This window comes from Camelus ferus, chromosome 26 (genome assembly GCF_009834535.1).
Source record: "Camelus ferus isolate YT-003-E chromosome 26, BCGSAC_Cfer_1.0, whole genome shotgun sequence".
NCBI classification, from domain to species: Eukaryota; Metazoa; Chordata; class Mammalia; order Artiodactyla; family Camelidae; genus Camelus; species Camelus ferus.
Window position 1 is genome coordinate 26,807,805 of NC_045721.1, and position 20,914 is coordinate 26,828,718.

At 58.0% G+C, this 20,914-nt stretch overlaps 1 protein-coding gene across 9 annotated transcripts in view; it reads right to left on the minus strand.

Annotated features, from left to right (window-relative positions):
- ARHGEF10 (Rho guanine nucleotide exchange factor 10) overlaps positions 1-20,914 on the minus strand; it is a 72,304-nt gene that overhangs the window by 35,153 nt on the left and 16,237 nt on the right. For 5 of the 9 annotated variants that reach the window (XM_032468351.1, XM_032468349.1, XM_032468357.1 and 2 more), the window contains 9 exons: positions 19,201-19,479; positions 18,673-18,954; positions 17,513-17,576; positions 13,200-13,276; positions 11,206-11,262; positions 9,369-9,532; positions 7,180-7,296; positions 4,477-4,591; positions 1,701-1,810 (listed from right to left, as the gene is read on the minus strand). In XM_032468351.1, coding sequence (XP_032324242.1) covers positions 1,701-1,810; positions 4,477-4,591; positions 7,180-7,296; positions 9,369-9,532; positions 11,206-11,262; positions 13,200-13,276; positions 17,513-17,576; positions 18,673-18,954; positions 19,201-19,479 — 1,265 coding nt within the window. Of the gene's footprint in view, positions 1-1,700; positions 1,811-4,476; positions 4,592-7,179; positions 7,297-9,368; positions 9,533-11,205; positions 11,263-13,199; positions 13,277-16,796; positions 16,816-17,512; positions 17,577-18,672; positions 18,955-19,200; positions 19,480-20,914 lie in introns of those variants that run through there. The other 4 variants (XM_032468355.1, XM_032468354.1, XM_032468358.1 and 1 more) reach the window with 3 other exon arrangements.

The window sequence follows — 20,914 nt, forward strand, 5'->3', positions numbered from 1 at the left end:
CTCACGGCCGCTGCAGTCAGGTCAGCCATGGACAGCGCGCCCAGTGCGGGTTCCCAGGCTCAGTCTTCCGAGACCCCCACCCCGAGGTTGTGGGGAGAACTCAGCCCCAGGACAGGCTCTCCTGCAAAGCCGTCAGCGTGGAGGTCTCGGGTCTCGGGGCTGGAGGAGGAGGGAGCAGCCCGCCTGTGCCCGGACCGGAGGCCCTTCAGCATCAAGGCTGCTTCAAAATGAACGCCCACCCAGGAAGTAAAGAGGGCTGTCTGGATAGACACGTGAAGACTGCTGGATACCCTGCACTTTTCCTGACAGTTATGGGGCCTTATTTCAACTTTGGAAGAAATTAAAAAGAGCGTCAACATCCTGGTTTAATCTTTTAAGAGAAACTCCTGTGAGAACCGGCAGTTACCAGCGGGAAAGACGTGGCCTCTGTGAGCCGTGCGGTGGAGGAAGCGAGCAGGGCGACGCGCACAGAAGCCGAAGCACAAGTCAGAGCCCAGCCGCCGCGTGCTCCACGCGGAGGGCGCCTGCGAGGTGCCCGGAAGAGCCCGGCCCGCACCACTTCGGAGTCCTGATCCGCCACAAGGGAGACGCAGGGGGTACAGCGTCCCCGCTTCACAGCGGAGGACAGCGCACAGACGGAGCCACCCGCCCCACCAGAGTCTCCCGCTGCCGCAGTGCCGGGGTCGGAACAGGTCTGTGGACGCCTTCCGGGGTGACCTTTCCCGACCCCGGACACACCCGTCCTCGCTGTTACCACCCAGCCCTCTGGGGGCGACCACAGAGCAGCAGGCGTGAGTGTCTGTTAAGGCCCTCCAGGCTCAAAACACCTCTACCCTCTGTCTCCTGGCCGACCCTCACCACCCCTCACCGCCCCCAAGTCCAGGCTCAGACAGTGACACCAAGTGGTCACTGTGCCTCCGGCCCACCCGAGCCCCCCTCTCTGCACGGCCAGCTGCCCCGTCCACGGCCCTTCCCGTGGTGCTCCCGGCCCGGGGGCTCTGCTGCATACCGTGCCACACGACACCATGTCATCCAAGAACAGGGCCTGGCCGCAGGGGCCCCAAAGGTGGGCACGTCCCAGCCAGAGGCCCCCCGGCGAGGTCGAGGGCATTTTCCAGCAGTCAGTTCCCTTTTCAAACTTGCGAGGCTCAGCCAGGTGCATGAGCCATGAAGCAGGACCACGAGCGGGGCCAGCAGAGCCCTGTCCCCGCCGGCATGGGGGCCACATTTCAGACCCGGGAGCGTGCGGGAGGCGGAGGACGCGGGATGCGGATGGAGCTGGACGCAGCCACGCCATCTCACGGGCCACCCCGACCATGACCTCCTCTGGGCCCGGTGTCCCCCTCTCCCCGGGGAACGTGCAGGGACTACACGAGGTGAAGTGTGTGGGGGGGGCTCAAAGGCTATCTGAGGTGTCCCCCGCCTTCCACGCATTTCCACAGTTACACTGGGGGTGATACTCGAAATCTACGGCCCGGATGCTGGAGCCCAGAACACAGCTCCTGACCAGGCCCCGGAGGCCACAGCTGCAGGGTTAGCCCCTTCCTTGCTGGACCAGGAGAGGCCCGTGGAGGAGCCCAGGTGGATGGAGCGACCAGGAGTTTGTGACAGCAGGTGACCCCAGCGGCACGTGAGCAGCCAGCCCGGCTGCTCTGGCTGAAAATAAGTCACGAAGCGGAGCAGCAGCCCGGCTCGCCCACCTGCTGCTGAGATAAGCCTTCGGGCATCGGGGTCAGGACGGCTTCCGGGTGCCTGCAGTCCACGTCAATAAACACGTTCTGCTCCTCCTCCTCCAGACAGGACCTGTGATCTTAAAGACAGACAGAACGTGCTCGTTGGACATGGAAACAGCACATTTCTAACAGCACAGCCAAGGTAGCAGCCGACGCCTTGGGCAGACAAACCCAAGAGAACTCCCTTCCCTCAAGAGCAACCCAGCACCTGTCGGTGTTTGAAATTCTCAATACTCAGCGTATAACTTCCAGATAGATGTGTCATTTGAATACCCAGACGGTAAGGTAGAAATACACGTTTCAATTTTTTCATCTATAAAATGCCAGCCAGGAACAAAGACAGGCAGCCAGGAACGACTGCGCACCGACCCTCGGTCAGTGAGAACTTCCTGGCTGTCGGCCTTTCTCACCAGAAATCTGAAAAGGTACCACTTTCCCAAAATCAAAAACTTCTGACCAAAGCTAACCTCATTTCTAAAGACTTAGATGCAGCTAAATAATCTGAAGAATCCACGAAGCGGCTGGAAAACCAGAAATGCACAGGAGTCCTCAGGTGACACGAACCCAGAGGCCACCTCAAAGATACAAAACCCTAGAGAAGAAAACTGCCTGGGAGCTTTTAAAACCCACAGTGTCTACACACCTAGGAGAATGGCCGGGACTCAGAACACCGATGGCGCCACATGCTGGTGAGGACGTGGGACGCAGGACGGCGCAGCCACTTTGGAAGACCATTCGGGGGGGTCCCTGCACAACTAAACACACTCTCACCCTGTGATCCAGCAGTCACGCTCCTGGGGATTTACCCAAAGGAGCTGAAACCTTACGTCCACACAAAAACCTGCACACGCACATTTACAGCGGTTTTACCCATAACTGCCAAAACTTGGATGCAACCAAGACGTCCCTCAGCAGGTGAACGGATAAATAAACTGCAGACCGGGACCATCCAGACAATGGGACATTATTCAGCTCAAGAGAAATGAGCTGTCCAGCCGTGGAAAGACAAGGAAGAACTTTAAAGGCATACGACTCATTGGAAGAATCCAATCCGAAAAGGCTACACATGTGACTCCAACTGTGAGAACATCCTGGAGAAGCTAAAACCCGGGAGACGTAAGATCAGCGGCTGTCAGGTGCTGGGGTTCGCGACGGATGAGCAGTGGAGCACAGAGCGTTTTCGCTGTGACGCCACATGGTGGACACAAGTCATCATGCCATCTGTCCAAACCCACAGAACAGACAACACCAGGAGTGACCCCAGCGTAAACCACGGGCTCGGGTGATGGTGACGTGTCCACAAGCTCACAGCTGTGACAAGTCTGGGGGATGCTGATGGCGGGGGAGGCTGTGCGGGGAGGACGGGGACACGGGGCATCTCTGAACTCCTCACTCAGTTTTGCTGTGAACCTAAAACTGCTCTAAAATATGCTCTTTAAAAAAACCCAGAATGTCCCAGTGTCCAGACCCCTCTCGAGACTCGCAGACGGCCTGAGCGGCAGTGGGCCTGGGCTCCTGGTTCCTGCCTGGGCACCTCCAGGGCCCAGAACCACAAGTTAGCCCAGTCTCCCCGTTTTGCAGCTCAGGGAACCAGGGCCACGGGGTTTGGGGCGTGTGTATTGCACTGCCAACCAAGGATGACCCTTCCCGCTCCCCCAGCTCCCCAGGCCCGCCCCTCGTCCTGTCCCAGGGACCTCGTTCGCCTGCAGATCCTGGTCCAGGGGTCTGGGGTGGACCCGTGTCGGCACTTGTGACCAGACCCCGGAACAGGGCCCCAAACCCCAGCCTCTGCCCTTCTCGGGCTCTGCCTGTGTGTCCCCCACAAAGGGTCCCCTCCGGAACACGCAGGCTGCCGCCACCTCACTGCCGCTGCGCTCCCCGGACAAACCCTGTCTTGTGTTAAGAAGCTCACAACTGCACAAGGATTAACACTTCCTTAAAGGCCTCGTTAGGTCCAGCTGCGATTACAGATGGTCTCCCTGGGCCGTTCCCCGAGGAAGCACGGGGTCTCAGAGTCCTCTCCAAGCACCGTGATTAGCAAATGCTGCTCTGAGCCGGCACCGGATTTGCACCTTAGAAGCTCGTAGGAACAACACAGGAACGCGCCGTTAGAGGACCAAGTCAGAGTCACAGCGCCTCCGTGTGACGCAGAGCCTCCCCTACCACCTAGCAAGGCGCCCACCGAAATGCCCTCACACGCCAGCGATCCTTGGCCCGGAGCCGCGGCCCAGACGTCCTGTCCTCTGACATGCACACAGCTCGGGCTACCGCCCTTACTGAAATTTCACAAAACCTGACAATTCTGACCTCAGTCCGGGCGCCTCTCACCAGAACAAGTCCCTGCAGTCCTGCTTAGAGCCTGCCCTCCTCGGCCTCCCTGGGCAGTAAACACAGCATCGTCATGATCGTCATGAACAAGACTGCAGAGAATCCACGACTCATCGGGGTCCCTGGGGACCCAAGGGGACGTGGGTGGGAGGACCCGTCCCCCAAGGAGCACCACGCATCCATCTGCCAAGGGAGATGGTAAAAGGGAAGTGGATCCCCGCCCGCGAGAAGTCACTGAACTTCCTGCAGCTGGTGGACCCCCCGGAGGAAGTCCCAGATGCCCGGTGCCCACAGGCACCTGCAGCCGAGGCCACAGACCCTGCCCCATGTGCTGGGAGGAGGCCGTGCGCCGCCAGCACACGCAGGACTGAGGAGGGGGCGACACCCAGGGGACACCGCGTGTGAGCCTGCGGACCTGCAGAGACGAAGGACTTGGTCCTGATGAAGGAGCGGCCCCGCTTCACCGCAGCCTTGGTCCGCTCCAGCCCGTCCTTGGTGCCTTCCCTCGCCGCCCTCATGAGCTTCTGCATCTGCGGAAAGGGAGACAGGTGATGGGGGGGCGGCGACCAGCATCTCCTTGCGCTCCACGAATTTTTTAAAAGAATACTGTCAAGTAGTTTGGTCTTGAAACGCCATCTGAAATTGGCTCTTTGATCTGGCAGAGCTTTGCTGGCTGTTTCGAGTGTGCACGTGTGCTGGGGGGAGGGGTGGGAGCTGTTTGGTTTGGTTTGGTTTTGCTGGTTAAAAAAAAGGAAGAAAAACAAACTTTAAAATTGGAGCCCTTCCTTGACATAAAGGAGTCTCCTGCTGCATTTAAAAGACAGTCCTCGCTTTTATTATAAACACCTGCCGAGAGCTCTGCAGACGCCGAGTCTGGAGAAGCCACGTTTGTAAAGTAAATGGTCTGCCCGGGTTAGAGGGCAGAATGCAGGGAATAGCAGAACCACCCACTGGAGACCTCGCCCACCCAGCTTGGCCCCGGACCCCTCCCCACCGGCCCTCCTCAGCTTCCCAGGGAGGCCAGTCCAGGAGCTCACAGGCCATCCGTCCTGAGGGCCACGTGGAGCCCGCCCAGGACACGGAGAGACCCTGCCCACCGAACAGACCGGATGAGCCAGTCCCACGACTCGGATGGAGGGACGGCCCGCAGAGGAAGTGGCAGACCCCCGCCCCGCCCTGCCCAGCGGAGGCTGGAGGCTAGAAAGACCACTGCCCACCGTGGAGCTGACTCAGCCTGGTCCCGTCAAGCTGCTGACACTCAGACTGGCCACTGGTGCCCAGAGCTTCCGATGACGTGCTTTGGAATTTTATCCTCGTTTCTCACCCTTTGTAAGTCTGACACCTGAGGTGCTGGCCACCGAGCAACGGATCGTTTACAGAAAACCCACATGGCCACTCAAAGACAAACCAGCACCTTTCGGTCGTCTACAGCGCTTCCCCACCCGCCAGACGAGGGCTCTCGACACCTGGCTGCGCGCTCGCCTTGCCCTCTCAGCCTGACCTCCCTCCACCGGCCTCTCAGCCCGTGCTTCTCACCGGGGGAGAACCCGCCACGCGGTTGTGCATTTGTGCAAAGCGGCACCAGGTGAGGGGAACCGGGGGGCCGAGGTTCAGCCCGTGCTTGGCCAGCCAAGCCGTCCAGCCTGAGTGTGCGACCGGTGGACACGGGCCGAGCCCTTGGCCGCGCTCAGCACTCCCCGGGCGTGGGCAGCCCCTCCAGGAACCCCCAGCCCAAGTGTTTCTGCAAGTCCTGGATGACCCCGAGCCTCGGGCGGCCTTCCCAAGCACGTGCACCAAGGCCACCACTCAGCACAGGGAAGGTCGACCTCGACTCCTCCAGGTTACACTCGGCAGAGCTGCCTTTGGCTCCCGACTCCTGTATCCCTCCAACCAGAAGTGGCTGCCCCACTGACCACTCGGACCGCAGCCTGCGTTTCCCCGTCTCCACGGCCACCGCCATCCCCTCGCTCTGCCCGTGTGCCCCGCCTGTCTGGCCACCAGGCACCCCCTTGTCACTTCCTTCCACACGGTCACCCCAGACCCCCCTCCTCCTCACCCCAGACCTGGACTCCAAGGCCTCACTCTGCAGCCTGACCCCGTCCAGGCTCCTCCAAGGGGAGTCAGAGATTAGGGACAGAGGGACGGCCAGGGAGCCTGCAGGACAGCCGAGCTCCAGGTGAAGCCATAAAGATGCCGGCTTCCAGGGAGTGGGAGCGGCTGCCGGGACCGCACAGCGGCCAGGGACACACTCCTCCTGCAGCCCTATTTCTGCCCAGTCCTCACCGCCTCCCACACGGGCCCACGCCTCCTCCCATCGTCCGATCTGTGCGAATGTCCGACCCCTTCTGCTGAGCTGGCCTCCCGCACATGCCTCCCCGGACGACCCAGCTCTGGGCTCCAGGTGACACCAGTGACCTGCCGCCTCCCTGGCAGCACTCCTGCAGGGAACGCCGACGCTGAGCTGCGGGAGGTACCGTGCCTCCCGGGGCCTCGCTCCTGCGCTGAGAAGCGTGGAACAAGGCAGGTGACGGCACAGAGGACGCCCCTGAGTGAACACCACTTCAGGTGAGTGCCCTCCGACGTGTGAGCAAACCCAAACAGCAGCAGGACGGAAGATCAACTGAAGTACAAGTTACTTGACAGTGTCCTTTTAAAACACCCCTCAGATACCGGACGCCAGCAGCTCTCAGCTCTGGTCTCGGGAGCCCCTCAAAAAACCCAGAGAAACTATCGAGACGCCCAGCGGGCTTGGCTGCCCGGGTTTATTTCTCTCTGTTTATTGTATAAGGAGCCAAAACTGAGAAAAATACTGAGCATTTTTTTTAATATTCATTTAAAAAGTAATAAACCTATTGCATTTTACCTCGGATAACAAACTTATAAAAAATCACTATATTTTCCAAAACAACAAAAAAGTGCATCATTTTGCATTTGGGGGGATCTCGCAGACGGCAGACCCTGTGCCCAGCAGATGTGGTGTCGCCACACACGGGAGGACGGGAGAGACAGAGGCCAAGGGTGCCCCGGGGTGGAGGGGGACCCGCCGCCCGGCCGGGGGCCCCAGGGTTCCCTGGGCCGCGCCGTGAGAACCACCGCCCGGGAGGAGGGGCCACGCTACCTTCCGCTCCTGCCTCTGCTTTAGCTGCTGCATCTCTACCGCTCCCACCGTGTTTGCCATCAAGGCTCGCATCTTTCTCTCATAGTGCTCCTTTAAGCGGCTTAGGTCACGGGAGAGCTACAGGGAGACACGGTCTTTCACAAACACGCTCTTCCCGGCAGGCACTTCCAGACGGTCTTACATCGCAGGGGCTCCAGCAGCGTCTGGGGAGCGGTGCTCAGACCCCAGGCCTCCGCCCGGGGCCCCAGGAACCACGCGCCACGGAGACCCCGCGTCCAGCCCACCGGCCCTCGAGAACAAACGCACAGGTGAGTCACACGAGTCATCGACAGGCGGACGCGGCTCCAGTTGGCCAGACTGGAGGCTCCCACCCGAGCAAGAGCGAGAAATGCAGGAGCAGTCTGTGCACCGCCGCGCCTCCAGACTTCAGGGACATTAAAGATCAAGTACACAAGATATGCATAGAATTACTCCTTTAAGTCAGCACCAGAGCAAAAGAAACCTGAGTTCCAGGCTGCGCTGACAGGGGCATAAGCGGGGGCTGAAGACCCTCAAGTCTCCAGACTGGCCTACTTTCCTGCAGCCCCCCCGGGGGGGAAATCCTGGCGCTGCTCCCTCCCTAGGTCACCGCCACCCTCTCAAGGATGCGAACCGAGGCCCCACCGCTCCCCAGGGCACGCTCCCACCTCCGCCCCGACAAGGACAGCTCGGCAACTCCTGACAAAAATCTGGGGCTGCTGGTGAGGTGACTCTTCAGCCAGGCAGGGTGCTGTTTCGGCAGATTTGGGAATCGGGCTTCTATGCTAGGACACTTGGGGCTTATCACAGCACCCCTCCCCGGCCCCAGGACCTGCCCCACAAGGAGGGGCCGGAGGCTACCCTCGGGAGTCCTCTGTGCTCGTGCCGCTCCGGGCAGGCCCTCCCGCTCCTGCCACCCCTGCCCCGCCCCCTCAGCCCTGCTGGTGGTGCGTCTGGGGACTCGGGTCCCGGTGGGCAGCCAGGAGGGCAGAGTCTCTGCTCAGTCACGGCGCCTGCGGCTCGGGACCATCGCCCAACGCAGCCCAGCCTGTGTGTGACCCACCAGGCTCACCAAGGACGAAGTTCAGGGGGGTTTCACCCTCTCCCCAGTGCACCACCGGGGACGCGTCCTGCTGAAATCAGACCCCAGCGCCACAGTGAAAGTCTCAGTTTCAACCTGGAGCGCTGCGCACAGCTGCCTCCCTGGCTATTGGCTCAGCCACACACGTCGCCTGTAGCTTCGCTGGCTGCTCACGTCCCAGTGGCAGTAGCTCTGGCGACGGAAGAGAGCCGAATTCCTGAAGGAAGCTTGTTAATAACACGGGTGCTCTGGGCTGGCTACCCTGAACTGGCAGGTTCTCCTTGAGTTTCATGAAACAACATTCCAGAAGAGAGGACACCGAGCACCTCTAACAACCTGTCAGCCACCGACGTGGAAACGGCGTCCGGGAACACGGAGCCCGGCCTGGGCTATGGGCAGGTGGAGGGGTGGTGCCCGCTGACCCTGTCAGGCTGGTGGCCTCCATCCACATGGGGCCTGCGTCTCAGCCCCACGCCAGGCACACGAAGCCAACAGGACGGCGGGCCGCAGCAGAGACCACCTTTCACAAGACGGCCGAGCGCCCCCGAGCCCGGGGCCCCTGGGAAGACAGCCCTCGGCAAAGCCGCTCTCGGGGCCCCAGCCGACAACCACCAGCCCTGGGTCCACTCCTTCCGGACCCTCGCCTCAGGAGGTTCTCTCCCTCGCCCTTCAAGGAAGGATAACCCGGGGCAGCCCGGCAGCTTTTGTCCTAAAACACCCGTTTGTGACATATTCTATTTTCTGTCTTCCTATTTGTGTGGAGAAGGCTGAGGTTCAAAGCACCTGCTAACGCAGCGGGGCCCATGCACGCGGCGTGCAGGGCCAGGGTGTCCTGTGTGCACGACACAGACACTCAGGGACGGCCACTGCCTTAGGTTATTCAAGATGGCGAGTGCTTAGGGCCTTGAGTAACTCAGTTTGTAAAACTTAGCTCTCCCGTCCCGCCAGGCTTACACTGTGTGAAAAAGGGACGTCTTCTCCTCTGCCAGTGTCCCGTGCTCCCCTCAGACCACGTACACCCTCTTAAACGCAGCTCAACACCCTGTGGGCCAAAGCCACGCCTCCCGGAGCGCACACGCGGCGCACGCACCTGCTTCCTGTGGCCGCCGCGCAGGAAGGGGCGGGGGGGCCCGTCTCTGCTCTCGCAGTCGCTCTGCTCCCCGTAGCTCTCGAACTCGCTGGAGCTCCAGCCGCACTCCAGGGAGCTGTCCCCGCCCTCGGCTCCGTCCTCCACGTCATCGTAAATCATCTCATCTGGGGGCACAAACGCCAAGATACCTCTGAGGTGGCCCCGCAGCTCTCACCTCGCGCACGCCCGTCCCTGCACCGTGGGAGCCGCGGGAGTGGGGCCACGGGCCCGACGGAGCCTGAGGACCCCCGGTCCATGAGAACCCACCACGGCACCACCAAACTCCCGCGCACAGGGAACTTCCAACGAGGGAAGATTTGGTCAAACGTATGGAACATAAACAGGACAGACAGACGGACAGAGCAACAGACGGTGAAGTCTGAACACGAGAAGCTCATGGCAGATGCCCGGGAATTCTCTTCTGTGCTAAAAAGAGCCTAATGAGCTTACAACCTGCGACTGTGTTCAGACGTGCGGTCACCTCGGTCCTCTAGGGTCAGTGACGAGCACTCCTGTTTCTGTCACCAAACACTGTGATGAAGGCCCTGCCCACGCAGGGGACACGCTGCGTCTCCCCAGAGCAGCCCTCACCTGCAGCAGGGGCACCACACCTGGTGGCATCTGGTTCTGAGACCCCAGACCACCCCTTCTGTGCCGGGAAAGGCCAACCTGGGAGGATGAATTGCTGGAAAACGCTCCTCAGACCTGGTCATGCAGACCAGCCTGGAGCCCCACCTTACACGCAGCATGTATTTAAATGTCCCCCAGGAGTGTCCTTATCTAAGGACCTCGGAGGTTTGTCTGTAAAGAGACCCAGACGCATGTGCTGGTCGCCCCACAGGGGGCCCTCGAGGGGAGGACTCGCCAGCTGTGGCTGGAACAGCGCTGGGCTCGTGGCAGCATCCAAAGCACTCGTGGAAGGACTAAAGGAAGCCACGTGGGTCAGCTGTGGATCTAAGGGACGTGCACTCCAACCACTGAGGAAGTTTCCTTCCGCCAGGGGCTTCAAGGTGGAAGGCCACCGAACCCTGCCACGGGCCTTCCAGGCACATGCAGACTGAGGCCTGATCCTGCCAGAAACGACAGCTCCAACCCAGCCAACGTTTAAGGAGCCCTGGACCCCACAGACGGTCTCGGGCGTGAGGGTGGGCCTCGGCTTGTTTGCCGGGACATTACGGGATGTGACTGCTAACACGTCTCTCGGGGTGCTTAGCTTCACACCTCTGGGGTGGAAGGGCTACACGCGGGCTGGGCCAGAGGGCACGGCGTCCCCGCTCACCGCTCTCGCCTGATCACCATGCTCAGTGTCCTCCCCCACGCAACACGACGTGTTTCTCTAGGGCCAGGGAGAGGGCAGTCTCTCCAGCCCGTCTGTCACTGCCTCTGACTCCCTCTCCGTAAAGGACGGCACTTCAGCTGGGTGTGGGAGTCTAGGCTGGGACACTGCCCCCTTCAGCACGTGGCCCTGCTCCGTGGAGAAGTCGGCTGTCCCTTCAAACCGCGGCTGAACACGCTCTCCCCTATTCCTCCTGAGATGTTCACGTGGGCTGTGCTCGGCCGTCCGAGCTGCCCGAGCCTCGGCGCCGACGGGCGCCTCAGCCCGCTGTGAATTCCTGCTCCTACAGTCCGAGAACTCGCACCTTTAACTCTAGAGGAGCCTAGTCACGAGACACTGCACACGCACAAGACGTGCCTGCACAACACGCGGGCGCCGGGCGCGGACGCGTGCACGTCTACACCCAGAGGGAAAGACTGCCGAACCGAGTCTCGTAAGACTCAGATCCGCACAAAAGCAAACCTGGCTCCGAGTCTGAGTTTTCTCTGGGCACGTCATCGTAAATGGCTTCTTCCGGATCTGGAAAGAAAGGAAGGAGACTTCAAGCACTGACCGAGCCCCGCGTCAGACGGGCCCACGGCCCCGCGGCACGGCAGCTGGTCAGGAAGTCAGTCCGTAAGGGTGGCTGGTGGCTGGCGGTGCCCACCAGAGGGGAAGTACGATTTTTAGGGCAGAACTTCTTCTTGGGACGGAAGCACCGCGCTGTGAGCGGAGCACTTGTGAAACGTCACCAACAGGGAGTTTCCCGCTTTCCAGGCCAAACTCTTTCACTGCTCCATGTCCAACCACAAATCCCCACATGGCTCTTTATAAACATTGTTAAGCCAGTGAAGTGAACGCACACAAACAGTGCAAAGGTGGGGTGCCCGAAAAAGAGGGACGGCTTCACAGCCGCCTGTGGAAACAGACCAAAGGCCTCCTCTCGCGTTGGTTTCTCTCCCCAGTTCGCTATCGGTGATCCCATGTGAATAACGTGTTTATCCTGTTCCTTATGGGGAACGGTTTCCGGAGTCAAGTCCGAGAGCACAGCCAGCCAGCCAGCCCGCCCCACCCTGGCCCCTCCGCGCACGTCCCAACAGCAGGTCGCCTCCTCTGTCCCCGGGCCGGCTCACCTCCCCTCTCCCCACTGTGGCTCTGAGGCAAAGCGCCCTCCGTGACCACCAGTCCTCACCGGACACGCTCTGGCCCGGGGGTTAACCAGGGACATCACGTCTGGCCGAGAGGGGACACAGGGGTGCCCAGCCGCACAACGTGGATGAGAGGCAGCCACACGCGAGCAGAAAAACGTTGAACTTTTAGGACAAAATCTCTCAAACTCTATTATGCGGGACATTAGTGTCCAAGGAAACTGTAATGTGTTTTCTTTTTTTAAAAAAAAAAAAAGTAGGGCTCCTCCCTGGGTGGGTGCTCCATGTGCCTGCATTAGACGGTCCCGCGGGAGAGCAGCAGGGTTTGTGATTCATTTAGACACTTTCCCCGGGCTTCACAGGGAAACCAACCCAACCACAGGCCCCCCACCCTGAAACCACAGAGGGAACCAGTGACAAAGCAACACAAGACAGAACGAGGCTCACACAGCCTCCCTCTCCCCGGACGTGGAGACACCGTCCCTGTCCCCACGCTCCCCGGGTGAGCAGCCTAACTCTGCTGCTGCCAAGCTCCCGTGTCACAGACGCCGTCCTGTAATAATGTGTGTTAACTGCACCCCGGGAAGCGTCCCCGCTCCCGTGAGAGCGCGTGAGGGGCTGCTGGTGCACAGGGGGCACCTTCAAGCAAGCCATCCCGAGAGCAAGGCCAAGTCACGGGGGAAAGCTGGCAGATTTCACTCGGGAAATAAACCTGGAGGGGCCGGTGGGAGGGAGCTTTAACCCTGCAACGATCCAGGGCCAACAGCCCCCAGCAGGCGTCACTGATGCTAAGTTCTTCATTCTGACGATGCCACAATTAAAGCCAGAATGAAACGTTCCAGGAGAGAATTTAATAATTAGCAGACAGTGAGGGCGGTTCCACCTTGTAAGCCAATCATTTAAAACAACCTCACAGGAATCAGTGAGCCAGTGGATAACGAAGGGGGTAATTTAAAAAGCAGTGTTTTTTTTTTTTTTTAAACAAACAAACCTAGCTAAAAATAGTTCTGCTCTCTAAACCACACGTGCAGCAGGTCGGCTGAGCCATCTGGTCGGTCGGCTGTGTAACGGCCCACCCCCACCCCCGCAACGTGGCACCACGAGAAAGCGCCTCACTGGGGGCCCCAGGGAGGCGAGCTGCTACTGCCCCAGCCTCCGCGTGTCTGACGGGCCCCAGCGTCTGGGCCGGAAAGAACCCGTCAGGGAGGGGCACGTCCGGAGACGGGCCGGGGGGTCCGCGGGGCGCGGGGGCACCCTCACAGGCGCGCTGGTCAGCACGGCGGGCAGAGAATCACGCAGAGCCCGGCACACGCCGGCCCAGGTACTCACTCTCCATCCAGGCTGTGTTGTCCGGGTCTGCAACCCACCGGGCGAGCGCGCTCTCCTCCCTGTGGGCCGGATCTTCGCTTCAAGAAAACACAGCGAACGAGCGTCAGACACTGAGACTCCCCCAGCCGTCACCAAGGCCCCCAACCCACTGCACCCGGCTCGGGCACCCTCCTGGGGGCCTCACAGGAGTGCGAGTTCAAGGTCATGACTGTTTACAAGTGGGCACATGCACTGCAGGACCGGAAGAAATGCAGTCCCTGCTCCAAGAGGCTGGACCCTCCTGTTTCCCACGACCTCGGGGCGGGTCCGCTGTGCCCCATGCAACACCGGGCTGTGGACGGAGACACCCGAGGGAGAGCCGGGCCCCAAGGCACGGTGGTGGGTCAGCAGGGGAGACACAGGCCGCCATGGATAAGCGCTCACCCGCGAGGGCCTCGGGGCCGCGGCACAGGACCGCGCACTGTCGGGACCTGGGAGGGAGGCTGCTGGGGTGATTTGTGGGGAAGAGTGAAGAGACAGTAGGACCACCAGCCACACGGCGCCTGTGAGCGGCACGATGCTGCGGACTTGCAGGCAGCGTGGTGCGGACCTGGCGAACGTGCGGTCCCGGGGGCGCTTGGTGGGAAAGCGGGACGGGGAGGAGGAGAGACTGGGCCAGGGCGCCGCCCGGAGACAAACACAGAAGCTCTGAGAACCCTGCACGTGGGAAGGAGTCACCAACGGCAAGTTTCATGACTACAAGGCGACACCTCGGGGCAAGGGACAGAGGTGCCACTGTCTGCAGAGGATGGTCCCCCTCCTTTACTGTTTTTGCTGGAAGTTCTAAAAAGCCGCGAAATGCCTGCAAGGGCTCGGGGTGAGAGGCAAGAGCCGAGGGCCGGAGGACGCCCGGGGGCAGACGCCCCCCAGCTCAGCCCGAGCTTTACCACGTCGACAAAGGAGCGTTCCTGCGCTTTTCAAGTGGGGAACTACATCAAAATAAAGTTATCCAAACACGAGAAAATCTGAATCAAACGTGAATGGTCCTTTAAATTATTCCTCAATGCTCCCATGTGTTTAAAAAATTTCACACTTTTGCAAGTCGCTTGAGGGTTACCAGTGTCACTTCATTTTATATTTTCTCTTCTAAAAAAAAAAAACCACCATTTCAATGGGTATATTTTTCACGATAAACTTTAGATTACCAGCGACAATGTTCCGTCTACTCATCTTTAATTACGTACAGAACTGGAATCTCCAAAAGAGGCGGGTCTAGTTTGCGCGATAATTCCGTGCGGGAACCACGGAGAAGACGCCGGTCAAGCTGCTCCTCCTCGGAGCTCACACGAGGTGCACTTCGTGCCGTGAAAAGGCCGGCAAAGTGGGTGTAAGAACAAGACAGGGCGGGGGCCTCACGGCTGCATACCTCGAACACCCGAGCCTGATCAGTGGTCGCGGTCACCTGGCAGCCACGTGTGTGGCGCTGGGGACACAGGCAGCCCAGGAGCCCTGGAGGCCCCGGCGGGTCCCACAGCCACACCGCATGTGGGGGAGCCAGCAGGTGCCCCCCTCCCCGCACCGTGGGTGGAGCGCAGATCACCTCCCCCTGGGAGGAGGGGCTGGGGCAGCTCGAGATCGACAGGTGACCGTCAGGGAGGTGCCCATCTCGGCAGAGAGAGAAGCATGGGGGGGTTGCTGGGAGGGGCCGTGGGAGCGGCGGACTCGGCTGAGGAGAGTGAAAGCAAAGAGGGTAACGGGCTGGATCTGTGCTCCAGGAAAAGGCACTCGCCCCCTGTTTACTCAGAAACCGTGACGTGACCTAATCCTGCAGCCCAGGGCAGCCCTGCTGTTACAGGCGCTCGTGAGACCACACTCCCTCCTCGCAGGACAGTGACCGTCGCACAGGACTAGCCACTCACTCCCGCGATTACCAACGAGCATCTCCTGCCCCGCCGACACCGCGAGAAACGTGTCCCTGCTGCTCTCCCTCTGGTGCAGAGCGCACGACGGGCACTCAGGAAACGCCGGCAAACGAAGAATGACAATAAACACACTCCCCTGCGCCACACACACCACCACGCCGAGACCCTGTACCACCTGGTCAGACGAGGGAGACCCCAAACCAAAACAGGTTACAGAAGACAGCGGAGGACATGACACACTCGTAAAAGGTTCAACGCAGCAGGAAGACGTGACAATTACCAACGTGCACGTGACTATCAAAGGGGCCCCAAAACACACGAAGCAAAACCGGGCAGGCAGACAGCTTCGCGGCCGTCACGGAGCCATCGGCGCAGCACTCGCAGCCGCAGACAGAACCAGGCCAGAGCTCAACGTGCAAACAGGACGTGAACAGAACTACGGATCAGCTGGGCCCCCAGACATCTACGGATCACGGCCCCCCGCCTTAAGAGCTACAGCTGTGAACGCCTAGAAGAAAGACCAGCAAAAAAGCTTCCGGACACTGGGTTTGCCAACGACTTACTGGATACGACACCAGAAGCACAGGCAAGAACATGAAAAAACAGATAAAACTGGACTTGAGCAAAATTAGAAATTTTTGTGCATCAAAGGACACTATCAAGAGAGTGACGACAACCCACAGAACGGGAGGAAATGTTCCAGAACCGCGTGTCTGATGAGGGGTTAACACCAAGACTATATAAAGAACGCCTACAACCCAACAACAACCAAAAACTCCAGCTCAGAAATGGGCTAAGGGATCTGAGTAACATTTTTCCAAGAAAGACACTCAAGCGGCCGAGAAGCACGTGAAAAGACAGGCGTTCACCACCTTCAGTCAGCAAGGGAACGCAAATCAAAACCACAGAGCACCTCGCACACACTGGAGGCCATGGGTTTTCAAGGCGGAAAGTAAGTGTGGTGAGCTCACAGGGGAACTGGAACCCGCTCACAGCTGGTGGGAGCGGAAAATTGTGCAGCCTCTGAGAAACACTCTGGCTGATCCTCAAAAAGTTAAACACAGGATTGCCCTGTGACCCAGCAACTCCACTCCTAGGTGCAGCCAAGGGAGCTAAGATACCTGCACACCAACGCTCACAGCAGCGTCACCCTCAGGGGCCAAAAGGTGGAAATGACCCACGAGTCCATCAACAGATGAGCCGGCACACACAACGCGGTCTGTACTTAGAGCAAAGTATCATCGAGCCTTAAAAAGGAAGGAGACCCAGCACGTGCTACAACATGGATGCAAGTGAAACAAGCCAGACATGAAGGGCAAGCACACTGTGACTCCGGCGCAGGAGGCCCCTCGACCAGGCAAATTCAGAGACAGAGGCGGAGCAGAGGTCAGAGTGGGCAGTGTTGGTGGTGGGTTACTGGACTGTGGGGAGGGTTGTGTTCAGGACGATGAGAAAGTTTCCAAAGGAGACGGTGGTGATGGTTATACAACACGTAAATGTATTTGACGTCACTGAATTCTACACTTAAAAATGGTTAATGTGACAAATTGTATGGTATATTTTTAAACCACTGTTTAAAAGTGAATAATGCAATATACCAAAAACCACAGGGTGGTACACTTTAAATGGGTGAAACGTAGTGTGTGTGAATTACGACTCAAAACGGCTGCTTAAAAACAAAAACAAACGCACCTACCCTGCACCAAGCACACTGCCAGGCTAGGTGGTAGATGTTCTAAGACTTGGTAAAACCTGGTCTTTGTCTTTGAAGAATTCACAGTCTAGTAGCAGAAAGGGACACAGGAAACAACAGTGAGAGCAAAAAGCAGTTAATTATAACAAGGTGTGTGCACACGCTTCAGAAGCACGGAGCAGGAAATTTTATGAAAGGAGACATTTAAGCTGGGTTTTGCAGGGTGAGTAGGAGTCTTCCTGGGGGAGGGGATTTTCCTGGGCACTTCAAGCAGAGGAAATAGCACTTGTGAAGGCAAGCAGCATGAAAGAAAGGCCTACAACCAAACCAGTTTCAAGGATTCTAGATGAAAGGTGGGCTAGACAAAATTAAAAACCCCTTCTCCCCGACAAGACTGATACCGTCACCACGTTAAGCAGACTGAGCACCTGCAATGGGGAGACGGGGGTCGCATCAACCAGCTCCACCGGGCGGGGACTCACAGGCTCTCTTTATCCACAAAGAGTAATGTTAACGTCTTATGGAGTCCTGGTGCTCAGGGTGATCCAACCAGGGGTCCCAGGCGAGAGGGCAGTGGACTAGAGGACACAAGGCTGGGGGCGGGGAGGGGCCTGGCGGTCGGAGGCTGAGGGAGGGCGGGGGCCCCTCAGAATCCCTGACTCAACATCCTAGAAAAAGGTCAGGGGCTCAAAACATCTGCATAAAGTCAGTAAAGGTACCTGTTTGCTGGATCCTCAGAACTTAAGGAGTTAAACTGGTTGTCTTCCGCTGCTTCCTGTGTTTCTGCCAGGAAAAGAGAGAAAGTTCAGCAAAGAAAGTTCGTGTTGATTTACACCTGAAAGGGGTGTTCAGGAAGCTGCTTTTTATCCTTAAAATGGTTTCATGTTTTCCTTATCAACGGGGAGGCTTATCTTACTGTAAAGATGATCGACTGGTAGATTTAAGGTCTTTAGCTTTTAGATAAACCATATTCAAATAGGATTACAAGGAAGAGTGGCGTCCCAAGATCTTACCAAACAGTTAGAGATAAAACGGTGCCCAAATAAATCAAGACAGAATTAAAAAGAAACACCACGCTTATCTCCTGTTTCTTAAGTTTTCATGGGAATTGACAGCTGTGATCTATATGCTATCACGTCTATATGACAACCTCAAATGATGCTCAGGGGAGAAGCACTGAAGTTGGTGATATCTGACAAAGTTCTTTTTTCTCAACTGTTACGAACTGGGAAGGGAAGAGCCCCTTTACTGAGGTTTCACACAAACTGTGACCGTGCGGCTGAGGGGCCTCTGTCCTCAGGTGTAACTCCCAGCGGTCAGGACCGCCTCAGCGTGAGGTCCGGCTGCCCTCCCAGTCCCGGGACTGCAGTGGGCGAAGGCGGCTGCCCACAGGCCTCAGCCAGGCTGCAGTCAGCCTGCACTCTCAGCTCAGTCTGCCCTGGCAGCTCCAACAAAATGCCACAGCCCGGGCGGCTGGTGAACAACAGACGTCTGTTCCTGGCAGCCTGGGGGCCGACGTCCAGGACCAAGGTGCCGGAAGGCTCACGGTCTGGTGAGGCCCCTCCGGGTCCACAGACGGCGTCTTCTCCCTGTGTCCTCACCTGGAGGAGGGGCTGGGGCTCTTCCATCAGGACACTAAACCCACGCAGGGAGGGGGTCCATCCTCATGACCTCACCTCCTGACACCATCACCTTGAAGGCTGGGTTTCAACAAGTGAATTTTGGGGAGACAGGGGTAACGTGACATATAACACACTCCAGTAACACGTGCTGCATCAAGACACCACAACGGTGACCCTTCCCTTGGCAGCGCTCCTGTGGCCGAGGCCCGAGAACCCGGGAGCACGCGGTGGGGCCGGGCCTGGCGGGGCAGCACTACCTGTGGGGTCGACGGGCGTGACCACAGGGCTGCAGTAGGCGGGCAGGAGCAGGGGCAGGTTGGAGGGGACGGCGTAGCCGCAGGGCACCGGCACCGAGTAGCCGCTGGGCACATGCAGGCCCGCAGGCTCCTCCTGGGCGTCCGCGTCTGCGGGCAGGGGTGGGTCCTCCTGGAAGGGCGTGATGTCGATGACAGAGTAGGGGTTGACCCTCGGCGGGACCATGAGTTTAGGAGGTTCTGCCGGCGCGGCTGCGTCTGCACCCAGCCTCCCGTTTTCACCTCCTGAAGATGGAAAGGAGCCATGGTAATCATGCACACACACGGCAACGCCTGTTCCCTCCAACATACAAATATGAAGGTAGACGGACAAGACTGAAAATCACGGAAAATAGGACCAATAAGAGGATCTTGACCAAACTTAAGCCGCTCCAGCTCACACTGCGTCACAGAAATGGCACAGACCTCGGGCCCCCGACACTACCTCCCCCGGCATGTTCCAAGCCACAGGTGGGCAGCCCGAGGACAGACCTGAGCCCGCAGTGGAGATGGTGGCAGCGGTGACAGTGGTGTCAGTGGTGGTGGCAGTGGCCGTGGCAGTGACGGTGGTGTCAGTGGCGGGGCCGGTGTCAGTGGCGGTGACGGTGTCAGTGGCGGTGGTGGGGGTGGGGGCGGCGGCTCCCGCGTCACCTGCCTGGGGGGCCCCAGGTGCTTGTCCGTCTGTGTCTGGAACCTCATCCCCATTGTTGAAATCCAGCCGCTCCCCCTCCTCCTCCTCGTTGTTGTTACGGTCATACTTCACTTCATTTTCTAAAATGTAAGGTAACATAAACCAGTGTTACCACCTGTTACTGGTAAAATGACTTTCATATTCCTGGACACACACAGAAGCGTCGAGGACGGGTGGCCAGGCCCCCGGGCCGGCACCCAGCCTTCCTACTGGGAAATGTGCGCAGCATCAGGCTTTGGGGTCAGGACCCACAGCTCAGTCTGGAAAGAAAAGGCAGAAAGGGAGAGGGCAAGAGAAAAAGCACTTTCCACGTCTTAAATGCTTCCACCCTGGACTCAGAATCGCGTTAGGAAAAATCGACTCGGAAAACCTTGAACTAAAGCAGCCGGCAGAGCAGCGATGTTTAACTCAGCAGGCCCTGCGCTCAGTGTAAAGACTCCATCCCTTCTAGTCACCCAGCCGGCTGTGTGTCATCCCTGCCGTAAGCCCCACAGCATGGGTGACTTGTGTCCCCGTGGTTGTGAGAGTTCTTTCCAGGACTGCTCTTTGGGGGGAGCTCGAGAGGGGATGCAATATTTGCTTACAGAAGGGCTTTTATATCACAAATAATAAGATCTCTTGTGCAGACTTTAAAAAGAAAAAGAAAGTCAGTTGAATTTAAAGGACCAGAACACTGTACCTGCTGTAATTTCAAATCACTAGAAGGTGACTTTAAAAATTTTTTTCAGGGAAAAAAAAAATGCATAAGCTGGAATTAAAATCTGATATGGCATTAAAACCCTCTATGCCTACCTGAGTTTTGCATGTATTACATATAAAAACACTAAATAGACTATACTTGCAAATATTTTGTTTTAAAAAGAAACAGGTGAAGGTGGTGCCGGGAGCACCTGTGTCTCACGTCCTGGGCTCGTGTTTCGCTCCATCTCCTCCCAGATGTCTTACAGTCCATTTAGTGTGAGACACCGTAAAGCGTTTTTTTAGAACAACTTTCATAAATTCACTTCTGGGTGTATTCTAATGCCCAAAGCTGGGCAGTTGTAAGATGTGGTTCCCGAGCAAGGAGGCTGATCAAAGAAAAGCCTGGCTCGTGGCTCTGAGTCAGCGCTCTCAGGAATCTGGCCGTGCCGGGAGCGCTCTGTCACGTTGCTAAGTGAAAACGTAAGCTTTTTTCCCCATCATTTTTGTCAGGGCACTAAATTAGCATTATTCCCCTGTCATATTTATTTGGCAAATATGAACTTAAGGAGATGGTAACTGCATTTAGAAAATATTCTGGAAATTTTTATTTTTCTGTTAAAGAGATTTATCGCTCAGCTGTGTTCGCCAGCTTTACTGCTGTGAGTAAACTGAGTACTTAATGATTCAGCCCCCGCCCCAAAAACCTTCTGAAATATATATTCCTTCCTCGTTGCTTGAAACACAGTTGGAGCTGGTTAGGAAGCACCCAAGTCGACAGGAGAGGAAGCAGCCTCCCCAGTGCCAGCCTCCTCCGCCCCGTTGTGATCACTCTGC